Source organism: Muscardinus avellanarius, assembly GCF_963383645.1.
Source record: "Muscardinus avellanarius genome assembly, chromosome: 12".
In the NCBI taxonomy this organism is placed as follows: Eukaryota; Metazoa; Chordata; class Mammalia; order Rodentia; family Gliridae; genus Muscardinus; species Muscardinus avellanarius.
In genome coordinates, this window is record NC_137798.1 from 37,752,443 (window position 1) to 37,773,530 (window position 21,088).

Sequence of the window (21,088 nt, forward strand, 5' to 3'; positions counted from 1 at the left end):
TGAGATCCTCCTGTCTCAGCCTCCTAAGCATGGGGACTACAAGTGTGCGCCACCACGCCTAGCTTCAATGTCTTTAATTTTTGATAATTTTTATTTTAATATTTGCTTAGGGTTCATGTATTTATTGAGTAGCAATTATGTGGGAAACACTGTTGTAGGTTCTTAGTATATACTGGTGAAATGCACAAAAATTTGTGCCTTTTGGCCCTTTTATTAAGTCTAGAGTGAGGTGGGGAGAGAAATAGAGTTAATAACAAATAATAAATAAGTTATATAGTATCTTTGAGGTATTGTGGAAAGTACAAAGGCAGGAATATGCTTAGCATGTTGTGTTCCTCAGTGTGAATGGAGCTGAATGAAAATGGAAGATAATAATAGAGTAGGCCAGAGAGAAGAAGGGGTTGGAGAAGTCAGATCTTGTATTAAGTAAATCATTGAAAGGTCTTGGCTTTTATATTCAGGAACACTGGAAAGTTGTGTATGGGAAGCTCTGGAGCCTGGCACGATTGCGCAGGCTTGTAATCATGGTATTGGGGGTGGTGGTGCTGAGGCAGTAGGATCACAGGTTTGAAGCAAGCCTCACCAACTTAGTGAGATGCTGTTTCAAAATAAAGAATAAAATAGGGCTGGAGTGTAGCTCCGAGGTAGAATGCCCCTGGGTTCAATCACCAGTGAAGCACACATGCGTGTACACACACACACACACACACACACACACACACACACACACACACAGAATGGGAAGCCAGGAGTGGTGGTGCACGCTTGTAATAATTTGGGAGGCTGACACAGGAGGATTGTGGTTCACGGCCAGCCTCAACTACTTAGTGAGGCACTTTGCAACTCAGACCCTGTTTCAAAAAAAAGAATAAAAACTGGGGCTGAGGGTGTAGCTCATAGGTAGAGTGCCCCTGTGTTCCATTACCCAGAAACAAAAGAAAGAAAGAAAGAAAGAAAGAAAGAAAGAAAGAAAGAAAGAAAGAAAGAAAGAGAAAGAAAAGGGAAGCTCTGGCTTAATGTTTTAAAAGGAATACTTAGGCTGCTTTGCTATGAATAGACAGGTAGGGAGAGGGAACTAGAGAGAAACGGGAATTAGAAGACTTTGGAGTAAACGTGGGCCACAGATGATGTTGGGTGGGATGAGGGTTAAAGCAGTAAAGCTATTAGAAACTGGTAAATTATTAATGTATTTTAAATACAGGACTAATAGGAATTTCCTGATACTGCATAGTAGTTTAAAAGCATAAAAATGTTAAGTTATATCTTTTATTAATGAATATGCCAGTTTTATGAAAATGTGTAAAAAGGCTTTATATTTTTAAAAAATAATGCTTAGAAATTTATTTTTATATCTAGTTTTAATTGACACATAGTCATTGCCCATATTTATGAGGTACAGTGGCATTTCAATACATGTATACAATGTGTAATGATCAGATCAGGGTAATTGGCATATCTATCACTTCAGACATAGCTCATTTCTTTGTGTTGGGAACATTCAGAATCCTTTTCTGCAAGGTATTTTGAAATATTTGTTGTCAGCCATGGTTATCCTATGAATGTGTAAAACATTAGAAGTTATTTCTCCTGTCCATTTGCACTCCTGTATCTATTAACCATCCTCTCTATCCCTCCCACACGCTTTTCCCAGGCTCTGGTAATTACTATTCTGTTCTCTAAAAGTGTTTTAGTGTAAATCCTGAACTACTAAAAAATTGTTTATTGGGTGAATTCATCTGAACCACCCCCCCCCATGCCACTCTTGAATGGCATGGGGCTGTAACTGTCATCTGTATTTCTATCTTTTTAATAAACTTATTTAAATCTTAAAAAAATTGTTTATTCATTTCTCTATAGTATTTGTATAACTTTTTTTATTTGCAGAAAGCCATATATGCCAGTAAAATTCCATTAAAAGGGTCATATAATTTTTCCATAGCCTATTAAACTTAGAAAACTTAGTTGACAATTGTCGGACTGTTTTGCACAAGCACATGCATTGTCATTAATTGGTGTTATTATTATTATTATTGAAATATCTTCTTGAACTAAAACAAATTTCCAAGATAATCTTAAAGAAAAAGGGGAGACTGCATTCCATACTATTAAAAGCAGCATTAATATTGGTCATAAAGAGCCGGGCGAGGTGGTACACACTTGTAATCTCAGCATTCTAGAGGCTGAGCCCAGAGGATCGCAGTTCGCAGATAGCCTCAGCTACTTAGTGAGGCCCTCTGCAACTCAGACCCGTTTCAAAATAAAGAATAAAAAATAGGGCAGGGGGTGTGGCTCGGAGGTCGAATGCCCCTGGGTTCCATCTTCAGACCCCCCAAAAAAAGAAAAATTAAAAAAAAGATTGGTCATAAAGAGACTTTGATCCTAATCTTATAATTTCATGTACATCTTTGCTACTTTTGTCTTATTTTCTTTGTTAGAAAAAGTAAGTAGGATGCTAGATTTCATGAGAATAAGGTTTTTTTTTTTTTTTTTGCAAGTCTGGGGATGGAACCCAGGAGCATTTGACCTCTGAGCTACACCCCCTGCTCTATTTTTTAAGCTCTCTTTCATTCTTTTTGTTTGTTTCTGTGTTTTTTTTTTTTTTTTTTTTTTTTTGGGTGGTACTGGGGTTCCTGGAAACCCTTCTCCTTCTGGGCTATACTCCCAGACACCTATTTTTTTATATATATATTTTTATTTGGAAACAGGGTCTTTTAAGCCAGTGAGGCTGGCTTCGAACCTGTGCATCCTCCTGTCTCTGCCTCCCAAGCGCGGGGATTACAAGCGTGCGCCACCACGCCTGGCTATAAGATATTGCATATTAAAGTAAAATTACATAAAAATAGATACGTATGATTGATACAGCTATTGCTGTTAATCAAATTTGAAAGGAATTTTCATATTGAATCAAACAACCTACATGTAGTTGAAGGGTAATGTAATGGCCATTAGTTTATTAGTGTGAACATAAAAAAACAAGGGATTTTTTTGTTTTAGCACTAAAATAATAAAATTACCTTGGTTAAGTAATAGAGGACAAATTTTTTTTTTTTTGCGGTTTTAGGGATGGAACCCAGAGACATTCGACCTCCAAGCTACAGTCCCTGCCCTGTTTTTTATTCTTTATTTTGAAATCGGGTTTCACTGAGTTTCAGAGGGCCTCACTAAGTAGCCGAGGCTGTCCGTGAACCGTGATCCTTCTAGCTTTGTTCTTTTTCAAGATCGTTTTGGGTACCTAGAGTCCATATTCCATATTAGGATAGATTTTTTTTCTTAAAAATAAATATATAAATATATGATAGTTTCACCTAAAAAATAGAAAAAAATATTCTCTGGTAAGAAAGAAAGCAAAAAGAAATATTGAAATGTTATCTTTAAGTCATCAAAAGCTTGGTATCAGACAAATGAAACTGCTATGTGAGATTATCATTTTTAATTTTGGATAAATTGGTATAATACTAGATGTCAACCACTAAGCCAAGCATGGGAGGGAGGGATGGGGAGAGAATGGGGTGGGGATCCGGTGGGGGCTAACTAATATTCCAAAGCTGGAGGTAAAACGGCTTCCAGAAACCCCAGTACCACCAAAAAAAAAAAAATAAGGTTTGATATCCATGATTCAAAGATACCACCGTCAGGTAACCTGGATGAGTTGAAGACTTAAGTATTAACATTCAACCTCAATATAAAAGAGTTTTATTTGTCTCTTAGATAAAAAGCCTTGCAGTTTTCAGTGACCAATGACAGGGTGATAATATTTGTATTCGATTGATATATATTATTATTTTTTGGTGATCCTGAGGATGAAACCCAGGGGCCATTTACCTCAGGGCTACACTCCCAGACCTGTTTTATATTTTATTTGGAAACAGGGAACCTGCGCGATCCTCCTGTCTCAGCCTCCCAAGTGCGGGGATTACAAGCGTGCGTCACCACGCCCGGCTGATACTTAATTTTTAAACATTTTTTTCTGAAACATTTTTTTTTGGTCTTAGTACTAGGGATGGAACCCTGCACACTCTACTACCAAACTACACCCCCTGCCCTTTAAATTTTTATATTTTTTATTTTGAGACAGTGTCTTAAGTTGCTGAGTCTGGCCTCAAACTTGCAATCCTCCTGCCTCAGCCATCCAAGTCACTGGGATTATAGTTTAGTATCATGCCTGGCTTTTTTCTTAAACATTAGTAATACATTTTATAATAGTGTTTTCACTTTTACTTTTTTACCTTAAGCTATAGATTATATCTCAGTATTGGGGTAGGGGTTATGCTGAAGGAGAACAGAAGTGAGTCTTTTTTTTTTTCTTTTGGTGCTGCTGGGTATAGAACCTAGGGCTTTGCACATGCTGAGCTATTGAATTACATCCCTAGCCCCAAATCTTTTAATGAGTAACAGTATTCAGAATTAGATTGTGTTTGGGTAAACATATATAAGAAATATTAAAATATCAAGGATATGACTTATGGTAAGGATTAAGTTCTAGTTGTAGATTTTTTATAATCAAATTCCTACTACATTTAGTTTTTTTGTGTTTTTAAGCTATAAGGCAAGGGATAGTGTTAAATATTTTTGAAATACCGCTTCTCGGCCTTTTGGCTAAGATCAAGTGTAAATATTTTTGAATTATTTAGTTTTCAGAGTAGATGTTTAATAAAGTCACATTTTATTATGTAATTTGTGTTTATATTGTTTGCAGTAAAATTTCCCAGAATAATCAATAGATAGGTGTTCTTTTTATGTACTTTTAAAAGTATATCTGCAAGCTGGGCGTGGTGGCGCACACTTGTATCCCAGTATTTGGGAGGCTGAGACATGAGGATTGCACAGGTTCAAAGCCAGCCTCAGCTACTTAGTGAGGCTCTCAGCAACTTAATGAGACCCTTTTTCCAAATAAAAATATAAAATAGGTCTGGAAGTGTAGCCCGGAGGTAGAAAGCCCCTGGGTTCCATTCCCAGTAACACACACACACACACACACACACACACACACACACACACACACTAAAATTTAAAAAGTTTATCTGCAAATTTTGCTTTTCAAGTAAAAAGGAATGGATTTTGTATTGTGTTTTCAATTTTTTCTTATTTGTTAGCTATAGAATCATTGTTTTCATAAGCTCATTTCTCTATCTCTGGGTACAGCTTTGTTATCCAGTTAATACTATACTTTGTTTTCTGTAACTAGTCATAAATAAAGTAGTCCAATTGTTCTTTTATGTAGTTCAGGTGAAGAATGTTAACTTGATGCTGGGTGTTAATACTCAGTTTTACCAGAAGATTTTTTAAAACATTACTTTTTAAAAAAGAAGTTAATAGAATTATTGGTACGGCCTCAATTTACTTTGCTTTTGTTCTTATATATCCTGCTGTCAGATAAATATTTGTAAGTTATATTTTACAAATTTTTGTAAGTTACAAACACTTCCCATGGTTCCAAGAAGCAAAGTAAAACATGAAATTAATATTTATTAGGTCCCTTTTTTTGCTACACACTTCACATTTTAAAGAATACTTTAGTTCTTATATTTGTATAGATTTGTAGTCGTTTTTCATAGGTGAAGGAATCATGTCTTAAGTTTAGGGTTTTACTGATGTCATCTGTTAAACAATAGGAATTGGATTTTGAAATCAGTTCTGTTTACTCGTGGATCCTACTCATGTTGCTGCTTTGATATAGCATTGGATTTATTCATTTATTATAGTACTAGAGATTGAAGCCAAGGACATTCTACCACTGAGCTAAATCTCCAACCCTTTTTATTTTTAGACAAGGTCTCACTAAGTTGTCCACATTGGCCTCATTGGGATCTTCCTGCCTCAGCCTTCCAAGTCATTGGGATTGCAAGTGTGGACTATCATGCTCAGCTTAATATTTATTTGAAAGTGAGCCTAATGCCTATTTTATTTGACTATCAGATGACTGTTAAAATTTGGTTGGCTGATAGAATGAACTTCCAGAATACAAGAATCTAGTTTTATTTTAAAAAATTATTACAATTTTACCAGAAATATTAGTCAAGATATTAAATTACAAAGACACTTTCTCTTTACTGTTAGTATAGAATATGTGCAATAATTGAAATAAATATTTACTTATAATTGAGGTCAGTGGAGAAGACAGCTATTTGGAGCACAAGGGCTAATGTATTACAAACTTTTTGTGCTCTTTATATCCTTTATTTTTGTCTGGATTGGAGGTACTTTTGACATATGTTGATGTACATTATGAGATTTTTTCCCCCCTTTTGTGAAATTTTAAGGTGATAGAAATGATATATTGCTTTTAATTCAGCTTCAAAATAAGGATTCTCCAAATAAAATTTATTTAAAAGGTTGACTCATGGCATATGTGAAAATATAGGACCAAAATTAAAATTTCATGTACTTCTTGATAAAAGTTATTTAATATTCCTGGTATGTAAAATAATTCTAAAAGATTGTCTCAAATATATAATCTTAAAATTATTTATCTTGGTGCTACTGAAAATGTATATCTACTCTAAGAGGAAATAAATCCAGAAATTGAGAGTATTTAGAAACAGATTGACAATAATATTATATGTTTTGAACCTAATAGAAAATTGAGGCTTGTATTTTTAAGTAAATTTTATTTATTTTACAATTAGTCTTACAGATATGAAATAAAAATCAGTATTTCACTTAGTGTGTAAAGTGCACTGATCTACATAATTGCTATCATTATGTTAACTGTCCATTATTTCTTTTTTATTATTTGGTGTTAGTGTTTGAACCCAGGAACTTTTAGGCATGTACTCTACTGAGCTATACTCACAGCCCTTATCCATATATTTCTATTTCCCTCTTTAAATACTTGAATATTTTTACTTGATTAGGGCATTCAATTCCATACAGGAGTGTTGAGCTTACTAAAAGAAAAATTCTCTTACTAAATTTATATGAAAATTTATTTTAGAGAGTAAGTTTTGAAGAAGTCTGTAATAGAAAGTAGATTGTTTTATAGTCTTTTAAAAGTTGTAAGGAAGTTGCTAAAGCAAACAGAACATTTTATTATCAGTGGCCTCAAAGAAGGCAGGGATATTAAGGGAATGGAAAGGACTAGTTTCTTTAAGCCCGTAAGAAAGAGGAGTTAGAGGCAGATGCATGCACATTTTAGATTGTGAAACTTTACATTAGTTTTTTTGTTCAGTTAGGTTAGCCTAAAATTTTGAGGACATTTTGCATTTATAATAGTAAAATTATCAACTATTTATATGGTGGTTTCTTAAAATACATTAACTTGCATCATGCTTTGTTATGTCCTTGCTTGCATCATAGACATTTTTAATATTGTAATTCAGTATGTGTAATTCATGATTAAGATTTGTCCTTTTTCCCCCTCTTTCTAGGAAGATGATCCATATGATTTTGAAGACTCTTCTGCACAGAAATGAGGGAAATACAAACAACCAAATACAATTCTGAAATTTGGGATCTGTGTTTTGAGATGACTTTATTTGCAGAATGAGAAGTATATATGGTTACCTTTATGAATATAGAGACATGAAAAGAGAGTTATGATGGCAAAAAACAAAGAGCCTCGTCCCCCATCCTATACTATCAGTGTAGTTGGACTCTCTGGGACTGAAAAAGACAAAGGTAACTGTGGAGTTGGAAAGTCTTGTTTGTGCAATAGATTTGTACGCTCAAAAGCAGATGAATATTATCCAGAGCATACTTCTGTGCTTAGCACCATTGACTTCGGAGGACGAGTAGTAAACAATGATCACTTTTTATACTGGGGTGACATAACACAAAGTGGTGAAGATGGAGTAGATTGCAAAATCCATGTCATTGAACAAACGGAGTTCATTGATGACCAGACATTCTTGCCTCATCGAAGTACGAATTTGCAACCATACATAAAACGCGCAGCTGCCTCTAAATTACAGTCAGCAGAAAAACTAATGTACATTTGCACTGATCAACTAGGCTTGGAGCAAGACTTTGAGCAAAAGCAAATGCCTGAAGGGAAGCTCAGCGTAGATGGATTTTTACTGTGCATCGATGTGAGCCAGGGGTGCAATAGGAAATTTGATGATCAACTGAAATTTGTGAATAATCTCTTTGTCCAGCTATCAAAGTCAAAAAAACCTGTAATTATAGCAGCAACTAAATGTGATGAATGTGTGGATCATTATCTTAGAGAAGTTCAGGCATTTGCTTCAAACAAAAAGAACCTTCTTGTAGTGGAAACATCAGCACGATTTAATGTCAACATTGAGACATGTTTCACTGCACTAGTACAAATGTTGGATAAAACTCGTGGCAAGCCTAAAATTATTCCCTATTTGGATGCTTATAAAACACAGAGACAACTTGTTGTCACAGCAACAGATAAGTTTGAAAAACTTGTGCAGACTGTGAGAGATTACCATGCTACTTGGAAAACTGTTAGTAATAAATTAAAAAATCATCCTGATTATGAAGAATACATTAACTTAGAGGGAACAAGAAAGGCCAGAAATACATTCTCAAAACATATAGAACAACTTAAACAGGAACATATAAGAAAAAGGAGAGAAGAATATATAAGTACATTACCACGAGCTTTTAACACTCTTTTGCCAAATCTGGAAGAGATTGAACATTTGAATTGGTCAGAAGCTCTGAAACTAATGGAGAAGAGAGCAGATTTCCAGTTATGTTTTGTGGTGCTAGAAAAAACACCTTGGGATGAAACTGACCATATAGACAAAATAAATGATAGACGGATCCCATTTGACCTCCTAAGCACTTTAGAAGCCGAAAAAGTCTATCAGAACCATGTACAACATCTTATATCAGAGAAAAGGAGAGTAGAAATGAAGGAAAAATTCAAAAAGACTTTGGAAAAAATTCAGTTCATTTCACCTGGGCAGCCATGGGAGGAAGTTATGTGCTTTGTTATGGAGGATGAAGCCTTCAAATACATCACTGAGGCTGATAGCAAGGAGGTATATGGTAGGCATCAGCGAGAGATAGTTGAAAAAGCCAAAGAAGAGTTTCAGGAAATGCTTTTTGAACATTCTGAGCTTTTTTATGATTTAGATCTTAATGCAACACCAAGTTCAGATAAAATGAGTGAAATTCATACAGTTCTGAGTGAAGAACCTAGATATAAAGCTTTACAGAAACTTGCACCTGATAGGGAATCTCTTCTACTTAAGCATATAGGATTTGTTTATCATCCCACTAAAGAGACATGCCTTAGTGGCCAAAATTGTACAGACATTAAAGTGGAACAGTTACTTGCCAGTAGTCTTTTGCAGTTGGATCATGGCCGCTTACGGTTGTATCATGACAGTACCAATATAGATAAAGTTAACCTTTTCATTTTAGGGAAAGATGGCCTTGCTCAAGAACTAGCAAATGAGATACGGACACAGTCCACTGATGATGAGTATGCCTTAGATGGAAAAATTTATGAACTTGATCTTCGGCCGGTTGATGCCAAATCGCCTTACGTTTTAAGTCAATTATGGACTGCCGCCTTTAAACCACATGGGTGCTTCTGTGTATTTAATTCCATTGAGTCACTGAATTTCATTGGGGAATTTATTGGAAAAATAAGAACTGAAGCTTCTCAGATCAGAAAAGATAAATATATGGCTAATCTCCCATTTACGTTAATTCTGGCTAATCAGAGAGATTCCATTAGTAAGAATCTACCAATTCTCAGGCATCAAGGGCAGCAATTGGCAAATAAGTTACAGTGTCCTTTTGTAGATGTTCCTACTGGTACATATCCTCGTAAATTTAATGAAACTCAAATAAAGCAAGCTCTGAGAGGAGTTTTGGAATCAGTTAAACACAATTTAGATGTGGTAAGCCCAGTTCCTACCAATAAGGATGTGTCAGAAGCTGATCTGAGAATTGTCATGTGTGCCATGTGTGGTGATCCGTTTAGTGTGGATCTTATTCTTTCACCCTTCCTTGATTCTCATTCTTGCAGTGCTGCTCAAGCTGGACAGAGTAATTCCTTAATGCTTGATAAAATTATTGGTGAAAAAAGGAGGCGAATACAGATCACAATATTATCATATCACTCCTCAATTGGAGTAAGGAAGGATGAATTGGTTCATGGGTATATATTAGTTTACTCTGCCAAACGGAAAGCATCAATGGGAATGCTTCGAGCATTTCTATCAGAAGTTCAAGACACCATTCCTGTACAACTGGTGGCAGTTACCGACAGCCAAGCAGATTTTTTTGAAAATGAGGCCATCAAGGAGTTGATGACTGAAGGAGAACACATTGCAACTGAGATCACTGCTAAATTTACAGCATTGTATTCATTATCTCAGTATCACCGGCAAACTGAGGTCTTTACTCTGTTTTTTAGTGATGTTCTAGAGAAAAAAAATATGATAGAAAATTCTTATTTGTCTGATAATACAAGAGAATCAACCCATCAAAGTGAAGATGTTTTTCTACCATCTCCCAGAGATTGTTTTCCGTATAACAACTACCCTGATTCAGATGATGACACAGAAGCACCACCTCCTTACAGTCCAATTGGGGATGATGTACAGTTGCTTCCAACACCTAGTGACCGGTCCAGATACAGGTTAGATCTGGAAGGAAATGAATATCCTGTTCATAGCACCCCAAACTGTCATGATCATGAACGTAACCATAAAGTGCCTCCACCTATTAAACCTAAACCAGTTGTACCTAAGACAAATGTGAAAAAACTGGATCCAAATCTTTTAAAAACAATTGAAGCTGGTATTGGTAAAAATCCAAGAAAACAGACTTCCCGTGTGCCTTTGGCACATCCTGAAGATATGGATGCTTCAGATAACTATGCGGAACCCATTGACACGATATTCAAGCAGAAGGGCTATTCTGATGAGATTTATGTTGTCCCAGATGATAGTCAGAATCGAATTACTAAAATTCGAAACTCATTTGTAAATAACACCCAGGGAGATGAAGAAAATGGATTTTCTGATAGAACCTCAAAAGGTCATGGGGAACGAAGGCCTTCAAAATACAAATATAAATCTAAAACCTTGTTTAGTAAAGCCAAGTCATACTATAGAAGAACACATTCCGATGCAAGTGATGATGAGGCTTTCACTACTTCAAAAACAAAAAGAAAAGGAAGACATCGTGGAAGTGAAGAAGATCCACTTCTTTCTCCTGTTGAAACGTGGAAAGGTGGTATTGATAATCCTGCAATCACTTCTGACCAGGAGGTAGATGATAAGAAGATGAAGAAGAAAACCCACAAAGTAAAAGAAGATAAAAAGGTAAGTTTAGTTTATGGGTTGTGATGTTTGTAACAGTGCAGTTTTTGCCTTTTAAAGAATATATGTACATTTTTAGATATTAAATTTCACATCAATAACAATTTAAGATTATTGAGTATAATTTAATATAATGTACTATAAATAAGTACTAAATTAATAGCTTTTGGGGTTTTTTTTTTACATTTTGTGGGTGCAGAGTTTTATTGTAGTGCGTTTTGCTTACACTTTATTTGGAGAAGTTTGGCTTCATATTCTACAGTATAAGAAATTCTGGGTGAATATGTTTATGCTTTGAACAAAAACCCAGATATGAAATAAATTTTTCATTCCATTTGTCTGTTTCTCCTTTCTGGCATACCAGTTTTGTAATATTAAGTGGATACATCTATTTCAATTGGGGATATTGATAATAGGATAAACTGACTTTTTTTTTAAGGTTTAAAGGAGTTTCTTAAAAAGATAGAAATACAAAAGACAGTTATAGCCTCATGTACCCAAGGGTAACATGATGGGGTGGTTCTAATGAATTCACTGAAATACAAAACATGGAACAGACTTTTTATACACGACACCTTCCATCTTGTTCATGTAATTCTGACATAGTAAACGTCCCTGTAAAGTACCTTACCCTGTAAAGTACCTCCCCTTACTTTCCTATCAAGGTGTACTTTCCCCGCCTAGGTCATAGTTGAAGGTCGAGCCCCTCCCATCTTAGCTAGATTATCCAATTATTATGTAAACCTGTCTTTAGAATGAGGATGAGGAAGTCCTAGTTCCCCTCTCCTGTAGACTTGCTAATTACCTTTAGCTAGGTTAATTTATATTGGAATAGTTGACTGCTTTTTTTTTTTTTTGGCAGAAACCAAGTCCTTTCACCAATTTTTGAAATATAATGATCAGAGCTTTTTCAAATCTTCCTAGGCCATTCCCAATACTGGTATATTCCCCCCTCTGTCTAGTAACTTCCTGACACCTGTCAGGCCAAAGGTAAATACAGAAAATACATCTTGATTTTTACAATTGTTATTAACAATGAACATGAGCTCAATTCCCATTAATTTTTCCCTCCCTTTTATTACATGAATGTATCCCTTAGCAAAGGAATATTGATGCTGAGTCGGTCATAAACTGCTTCGAGCTAAACAGGGATGAAGTTGGGGCCCCAGCTTTCGGGTAACATTCATGCATGTAGTTGGCAGAATCAGATGGTTCTGTGCTGTGTGCCTCTGACCATCCAAAGGGCTTTGATAGATGTTCCTCTTGGGTGTGCATACCACCATCTGACATCTGAAAGCTTCAAGCCTATGTATGAGACGACACTCACAATACAGGTTAACCCTGAAAACCTAAATAGCACTTAAATGAGAAGTTAAAACTTGTTTTGCTGACTTAGACTAAAACACACAAAAGTGGGATGTATTTATTTTGCGCCATGTGAACCCAGAAACTAGTGGTGTGGAGACCTGAAACAGGCTTTGGAATAAAGATTTTAGATGGTTTGATGAGTACCAGGTCATCTGGACAAAACAAAATTTACCCTTTTCCTCTGGCACTGTTTGGAGTTTACTTAACTTGTTGGTACACTGACAATAGGGTAGCATTGTTATCTAGGACTATGTCCCAGTCAGAAAAGACCTAAAAGTTTCCCTTGGCATATGAGTGAAACCAAGCTGCCAGTCTTCACCTTTACATGTGCCTCTAGATTGCTTACCTGGTGGACTTAACAAGCTATTTTTGGAATTAGTTTCTAAGGCAAATTTTAAATCCCTGTATGATACTATTCAGTCTCCTGTAACTTTTCTCTGGTAAACAATCTTGAAGCCAGTTTTAAAGAATTATTACAAACTTTGGGGTCTCTAGATTTTATTGCCAGAAGCAGTCCTCTAGCTTCTCCTATTCATAGTACACCCCTGCTGCTGAACTCTAGCACTTTTTTCTTGGGAATATGCAAGCGGTAGGCTTATTAGAAACCTACACCCTTTTAATAATCCATCTTCATCACATATGCAAACAAACATAACACAAACACTCTGCAACTTGCTTTAACCCTCTGATTTTATCCTGGTCCTTTCTTTCTCATTTGGGACAATCTTAGGATAAAACTTACAAGCATTCTACCAATGCTTTACAACTTACATTAACCCTCTGATTTTTCTATCCTGATCCTTTTTTTCCCCATTTCGGACAATCTTAGGATAAACCTTACAACATGCTTTCTTAGTCTCACAAAATTTCCTTTCTCTGTATTTACCAAAATATAAAGAAATACATTTATAGACTCTCTACATCTGTCTTTTGTTGTTATATACAAGCAAACCAAAAAACCCATACCATTTTATAATGTTGTTTAGATACCAGCAATTTAAAAACCCATTTAAAAGACTTAAGTGTTACTTTAAACCATATGAAGTTAAGAGCATTTTAAAGCATTGCATTTTGCATTTTCCCAATTTAATAACTGAATTATAAGACATTAGGTAAATATTACTAGCACCTTAAAGCCTTAATTTTGTTAGATTACCACAGAAATCCATGACATCATATAAGCATCACGAGTGTCTTAAAACATTAATTTTGTCAAAGAAGAAAATAACTATTTAATCACATCTCACAGGAGTCTAATTAGACAGCTTTTCTGAAGTTACCATTTTAACTAAGACTGGTTGAAATAAAAAAACTTTGAGCAGTAAAAAGATGCCAACAAAAAGAAAAAAGTTGGTTTCCTGAAAGGAGCTGAAATCTCTAGTTTAACTGAGAATGGGAGAATTGGAGGTCATCCTGGAAGCTGCAGACTGCAGGCTGAGTATTGTGTAAAAAAAGTTTGGAGGCTGGCCTGATTTGCCTCTTACCCTAGCTAAGCTTTTGGACCTTGGGCCGGGAAAGGAGGGTAACACCTTAAATCTGGCCTCTGAGATCTCACTGTGGTCGCCTAAGGCCCTTTAGTTTTAAGTCAGGTGGTGGGAGTTGGGGGAGTCACTGGGAACCTAGGTCTGGGGACCCCACTTCCCTCTGGAACTGGGGGCACTCAGCCATTTAATGGTTTCCCCTTGCCCTGTGAGCCGGGCCTTGGAAGGCCCTTTTTGGCCTCCTGGTTGAGGGCATTCACGCCAGAGATGCCCTTGTTCTCCACCCCTAAAACAGACTTGAGTCTAGGCTTTCGTGCTCAGCCAGAATTCTTTCATGGCTTTTGCCCATCTGTCTTTCCCTTTTCAAGACTCTATTAAACTGAATTGGCAGCCTACAGTAGAATTTGTCTTGAGGATGACCCCCCCCTTCTACGGGGTAAAGAATTAACTAAGAATGCCAGCATCTATTGTTTGAGTTGGTGATAGAGCTTTAAACTCAGTCCGTAAAAAAAGAACTGCATATGGACAGATTGTATGGACAGATCGAACTCTAAACTCCCTCCCCCCACTACTGTAGCCAAGGCTGCCACAGTTGTCTCAACCCTGCAATTGTTAAAGAAATCTGGATGGTCTCGAAGGTTAAAGAACAACTGAAGATAAGCTACTTCCATCCATCTTTCCTCCTTTTTACAAAATAGATATAGTTGCCGAATAGTGTTATAATTTAAACCTCCCTGATGGGGGCCACGTGTCTGTCCCGCAGCACATACTGTGCCCATACATGAGAACTTTCTTTACCGTTTTGGAATCAAACTTTTCCTAGTTTTGGAGAACACATGCAAGTAGAGATTTGGCTTCCACTTTGGATTGCTGGGATCCCATCTGAGAGAGAAAGGGTGGGGTTTTAGTGGCCTGTGTGGGCAAGTTCTTCGCGCCCGCCCCCGCCCCCCCCCCAGAGCTTTTCGGTCTAAAACCAATTACCCTAGCATTTAGGATTTTGCTGGAATTCCACCTAAGACATAGGTCTGCCGTGGCCTTTCTCTGTCCAGTTGAGGTTCCCTGCATCCCCTAAAGCTAGTGGACCAGCCCGGGGTGGGGGGAGCGTCCAGCTGGGATGCCTGTGTGCAAGGAGCAGTGAGATTGGCCTCACAGTCCACCAGAAGGGCAATGTAAGCTTGAAGTTTAGCCACCCTCCCTCTGCCCTGCATCTGACTCCTCTATTCTGCCTGTGTGTCACTTCTCTATCTTGAGGTTTTCTAGCTGAAAATATTGCCATTTTCAAAAAATATATTACTAATTTGCTTCCTTGAAAATATTCTCCAATTTCTGAGGGGCCTAAGAATCCCGATCCTCCAGCGGTTGGGTGTGGCCTCCTCCTGAGCTTCCTCCCTGAGGGCTTTCTTATGCAAATGTAGCTGTATCTCCCTGTTGAATGCCTGACAATGCCTCCTGGGTGTGGCCATTCACTGAGCAGGCCACCCTGGCTGTTATCCTGCTGGAAGTAGGTTTTTTCTTGTTCTCTGAGAAGCTTACCCATCCAGGCTACCAATAGCTGCTGGGAGTTCAGAGGTACTGGAGCCTGTGAACTGCCATAGTTTACAGACCCACATGGTGCACTTGGCCGAGTTGCTAATGGCAATGTTTCCTAGATGCTGCCACTAAAAGCAAGCTAGCTTATCTCCCTAGAACCTATTTCCAACTACAGAAAAAAACCCACTACCATTTTAGAAATGGGTGCTGGCTGGCATCTCCTGTTTGGGGAACTTTCTGGAGGTGGGCTATTGGCCTTTCTTTTTAGATTTAACTTTGTATAGGGCTCTTTAAAGAGTGTCCTATCTGTGATGTGGGCAGAATGGACAGGCACTCATTGGGCCTAACAAGACAATAGTGGATTTCCTTGAAACCTCAATAAGGATCAAGCACAGGCCCTGCTCCCCTTACATGGGCATAGGCAGCGAGGATCTTACCCCCAAAGGGTGCAGATCCCAGATAGCATACTGGCCACCACTAAGCCTTCGAGTAAGCCAGGAGGAGGTTCAAAGTCCCCTATTGTCCCCTACACTATTTAAAGGTGAATTTCCCCCTCCCCTGGAGATTCTGCCATAGCTAGTCCGTGGCAGGGAGGTCTCCACGGTTCCAGAGAGCCTGTTGGCACTGACAATCCAGTCATCTGCCAGGATCTGGTCCCGTTTTGGGGAGGGTTGCTGGCCTTCAAGATGCAGTGGCTTTCTGGCCACTGTCGGCTGGAGTCGCCTTTGGCTTGAAAGATAGCCTCACGTGGGCGCCAAATTATGAGTTTGATGCCCTTAGCATAAGGGAAAGCTAGAGCTTAGAGTAAAGCACCATGCCACAGAGTGACTTAGTGGGATGACCCGAAACAAAGTCAGCCCCGCGTGGGTGTCAAATAAAATAGGTTAAGTTTAAAATAAAGATGGAAATACAGAAGATAGTTACAGCCTATGCCATTCAGGAGTGGCATGGGGGGGGGGGGTTGGTTCGAATGAATTCGCCATAATCTGACGATTTATAGTCTTAAATTTATAAACTTTTCCAGGCAGCATCTCTGTAGATAGTGTAGACTGCCTGAAAGCACACCGGAAATTTTCTGATATTTGAATTATTGTAGAATTCTGACTAGCAAGTTATCTTTACTCTTTTCAATTTCTCTTACTTGACACACTTGATTTTACATAAACTTTCATTTAGAGATTTTATGGTCAGGTAGCCAATAAAATTATTCCATTGTATTGAAAATATGTATCAATTACATATTTACTACAGCTGGTTGTTTATCAGGCTCAATTAAAAATACAGGTATTTTGAGTAAGTTTAGTCTAGTTTTCTAACATATACTAATGTCACAGTATAGTTGGATAGACTGCATTTTATTTTATTCATTACAGTATTTTCTAACTTTTATCATTAAACATTCTTTTGACTAAACATAAGCTTTTAAAACGAGACTAATCCAGACAGAGAGCCCATAGTCTTATTTAAAACTCCTGACATGTGATACCAATAGGAGATATCTCTAGCATCTTTTCATGTGCAGTCTTTTGTCACTGCCAGCATCTTTTCATGTGCAGTCTTTTGTCACTGCCAGAAAACTTCAGTATATTTCTTTTAATTTGCTTACCTAAGTTGCTAATCTGGAAAATCCAAAATCTAAAATGATTGAAAACGAATTTTTTTGGTGGTGGCGCACACTTGGTAAATCTCAGCATTTGGGAGGCTGAGACAGAAAGATTGCAGTTCGTAGACAGCTTCCGCTACTTATGCCCTTTGCAACTCAGTGAGACCCTGTATCAAATAAAAATTAGAGCTGGGGGTATAGCTAGGAGGTATAGCCCCTTGGTTCAATCTCCATTACTGAAAAAAGAATTTTTTTTTTGCCCTCACATAATACCACCACACTTGACCTCACAGGATAATAGTCAAAATGCAGGTGGTTGATACCTATAACCCCAATACTGAGAGACGGGCCAGGAGGATATCAAGGCAAATTCAAAGCAAGCTTCAGCAACTTTGCATGGTCCTTAATAGACCCACTTTCAAGGTAAAAAACAAGAAGGGCTGGGATGTAGCTCAGAAGTAGATTGCCTTTGGAGTCAGTCCCCAGTATCACAAAACAAAAACAAAAAAACTAAAATGAAACAAAAAAACTGCAGGTACACTAAACAATGTATAAAATTGGGTTGAAGAAGCACAGTATTAAAGTTCTGAGAGTGTTTTTTAAGCCCAGTGTGTGAAGACTGTTTCTTGAGTTATAATTCAAAGGCACAGCTGGATAATGGTATTGGACATAGGTAGTCACATAGGTAGTGATTATTAAAAGACCTGTGCTTTATATCATTCACTTGTTAACATGTTTTCTTAATTCTAAGACATACTATTTTTCATTAACATTCCATATATTTTAATATTTTTGTAATTGGGATGCCTTTAATAGTGAATGTATGCATTTAGTTTGGGGCCCCATTCTTTTCAAACAAATGCCTCAATCTTTGGTATGTCTTTGGTACTATAGAAACAGAAATCTATTATATCAGAATCCAAAAGCTGGTGGTCTTATATATAACATCTGACCCACTATGAGCAGTATCTTAAGCAAATTTAAGTTATTGGAACATAATCTGTTTTCATTTAAGTATGAGTGAGAAATGTAGTAAGATTCAGTCTGAGCCGGGCGTGGTGGTGCACGCTTGTAATCCCAGCATTTGGGAGGCTGAGACCTGAGGATCTTGGTTCGAGGACAGCTTCAGCTACTTAGTGAGGCACTTTGCAACTCGGTGAGATCCTGTTTCAAAGTAAAGAATAAAGCTGGGCGTGGTGGTGCAGGTTTGTAATCTTGTGAGACAGAAGACAGGAGGAATGCACAGGTTTGAAGCCAGTCTTGCTGGCTTAAGAGACCCTGTTTCCAAATTAAAAAAAAAAAATTATATATATATATATATATATATATATATATGGCCTGGGAGTGTAGCCTGGAGGTAGAAGGGTTCTATCCCTAGTACCACCAAAAAAAAAAAAAAAAAAAAAGAATAAAAATAGGGCTGGGGAGCCCGGTGTGGTGGCGCGCGCTTGTAATCCCAGCATTCAGGAGACTTAGACCGGAGGATCACAGTTCGTGGACAGCCTCAGCTACTTAGTGAGGCCCTCTGCAACTCAGTGAGACCTGGTTTCAAAATAAAGAATAAAAAATAGGGCAGATGATGTAGCTTGGAGGTCAAATGCCCCTGGGTTCCATCCCCAGACCCGCGCGGGGGGGGGGGGGATTCAATCTGAATAAATATTACTTAGAAAGAAAATACATATTATATTAAATTATATTTATATGTATAAAGTATATGTGAAACATAAGTGAATTTGCTGTTTAAATTGGATCTTATCCCTAAGATATGTTTATCTCAAGAATTATAAAATGGGGGGAAAATTAGAAATCCAAAACACTCCTGTTTTTAAGGAACACTCAACCTATATTATTAAAACTACTTAACATTTAACTAATAAAAGTGAAGCATCCAGTTTTTCAGTTTTTAAGATGGTTTTTTGTGTTATTTTTTCACATTTATTTACAAATATAATTGTTTTGGTAACTTTAATATAATTCCAATGGGAAGAATAGTAAAAATGAACTTATACACATATTTGCAAATTGTTTACATTTAGCTCCATTTGCTTGAGCTATATGTATGTGAATTCAGTTTGTTTTTGTTTTGAGCCCTTTAAGATTTATAGATATTGAACTGTTAAGTAGTTCATTGTGTGATTCCCCTAAGGCAAAAATGTTCTGTTTAATAGTATTAAAACAGTCAATTTTTTCAATATTTCTGCATAGATTCTCAGATTGTACTTGTCATTACAGAGTTTTCCATGTAGCAAATTTATCAAAACTGGTTGGTTGAGTTTCCAAGTCTTTAATTTTGCTATCATTTTGGATTGCAGTGGTCATTTTGCATGTAAGTATGTCTTTTTAGGGTAAATATACAACAGTGGAATCAGTCTATAGATGTAGAAGGCCTGAGTACTTTAGTGATTGAATATTATTACTGTAATTGTTTTAGTTTTAATTTCTCAATTCTAAGCACCCAGGGAAGAGGAATATGCCAGATTTATGTTCTGGGACTTTAGTACTATCCCTAATTTTCATTAATGATGGTATTCTTTGAATTGAATGTTATTGTCCTTGTATTGAATTTAATTACCTTATGCCTGATTTGTGCTATTTAGTGACAACTATATTTCATTGATCCTAAAATCCTTTATTTATTTATTTATTTATTTATTTATTTATTTATTTGCTTTCACATCTCTGGAATTTGGATGTGTCATTTGATTACATGTCATAATTTAAATGTTACAGGTTTATGTTTCATCCTTTTTTTAGAAGTACATAGAATAATAGGCTGCTTACAATCACTGGGATTTTAGATATACTGAATTCAGTAAATTTTTTTGTTTTTGTTTTTGGTTGTTATTTGTTAAATATCTTCATTCAGTGTCAGTCTTTTCTTCACTTGAACTGAAGTGATGAATGGGCTTTAAGCCCTATTACTAATCTATGTTCAATTGATTATATGTAGTCTCAGCTGTTTTATGAGGTTCTTTTCAGAATCGCATTGCACTTTTGTAACATTGCTTTAATTATTAGATTTATGCTTTATATATTTGGACTCAAACACTGAAGAAATGATATTACAGGGGTTTTTAAAATTTGATGTCAAGCAGGGCGTGGTGGTGCATGCCTGTAATCCTAGCATTTGGGAGGCTGAGACCTGAGGATCACGGTTTGTGGACAGCCTCAGCTAACTTAGTGAGGCCCTCCACAACTTAGTGAGACCCTGTTTCAAAATAAAGAATAAAAAAATAGGGTTGGGGGTATAGCTTGGAGATCAAATGCCCCTGGGTTCTATCCCCAGACCTGCAAAAAAAAGAAAAAAATGTCATGTATATAGTTTCTAGATCTATGGCATTAAAAATATAACAAATGCTGGGTGTGGTGGCGCACGCTTGTAATCCCCGCGCTTGGGAGGCAGAGACAGGAGGACTGCGCAGGTTCAAAGCCAGCCTTGCTGGCTTAAGAGAGACCCTGTTTCCAAATTAAAAAAAGTATAAAATAGGTCTGGGAGCCGGAGGTAGAAGGGCTTCCAGGAACCCCAGTACCACCAACCCCCCCCAAACATATATATATATATATATATATATATATATATATATATATATATATGCATGCTTTGTATTATGCATAATTTAATGCATTGAGTGTTGAGTGTCTCGGGGATTTTAATCCAGGTTCAACCATTTACTAGCTAGGTAACTATACAACTTCTCTGTAGCTCCATCTAGGAAAATGGAAATAATCGTAATATTTAGGGCTGCTGTGAAAAATAAGTTAATATTTATCTAGGGTTAAATAAATTACCCTGGGGGAGGGTAATTTTGTTGAACAAAAAGTAATTATGTAGCTGGGCATGGTGGCACACAGCT

The 21,088-nt window shown here is 36.9% G+C and overlaps 1 protein-coding gene across 2 annotated transcripts in view; it reads left to right on the top strand.

Moving 5' to 3' along the window:
- Nucleotides 1-7,535: 7,535 nt before the first annotated feature.
- The window catches only part of ARHGAP5 (Rho GTPase activating protein 5), a gene marked incomplete at both ends in the record, with an annotated part of 66,250 nt that continues 52,697 nt past the window's right edge, over nt 7,536-21,088 (top strand). For both annotated transcript variants that reach the window (XM_080707887.1, XM_080707888.1), the window contains one exon: nt 7,536-11,255. In XM_080707887.1, coding sequence (XP_080564013.1) covers nt 7,536-11,255 — 3,720 coding nt within the window. The remainder of the gene's footprint in view (nt 11,256-21,088) is intronic.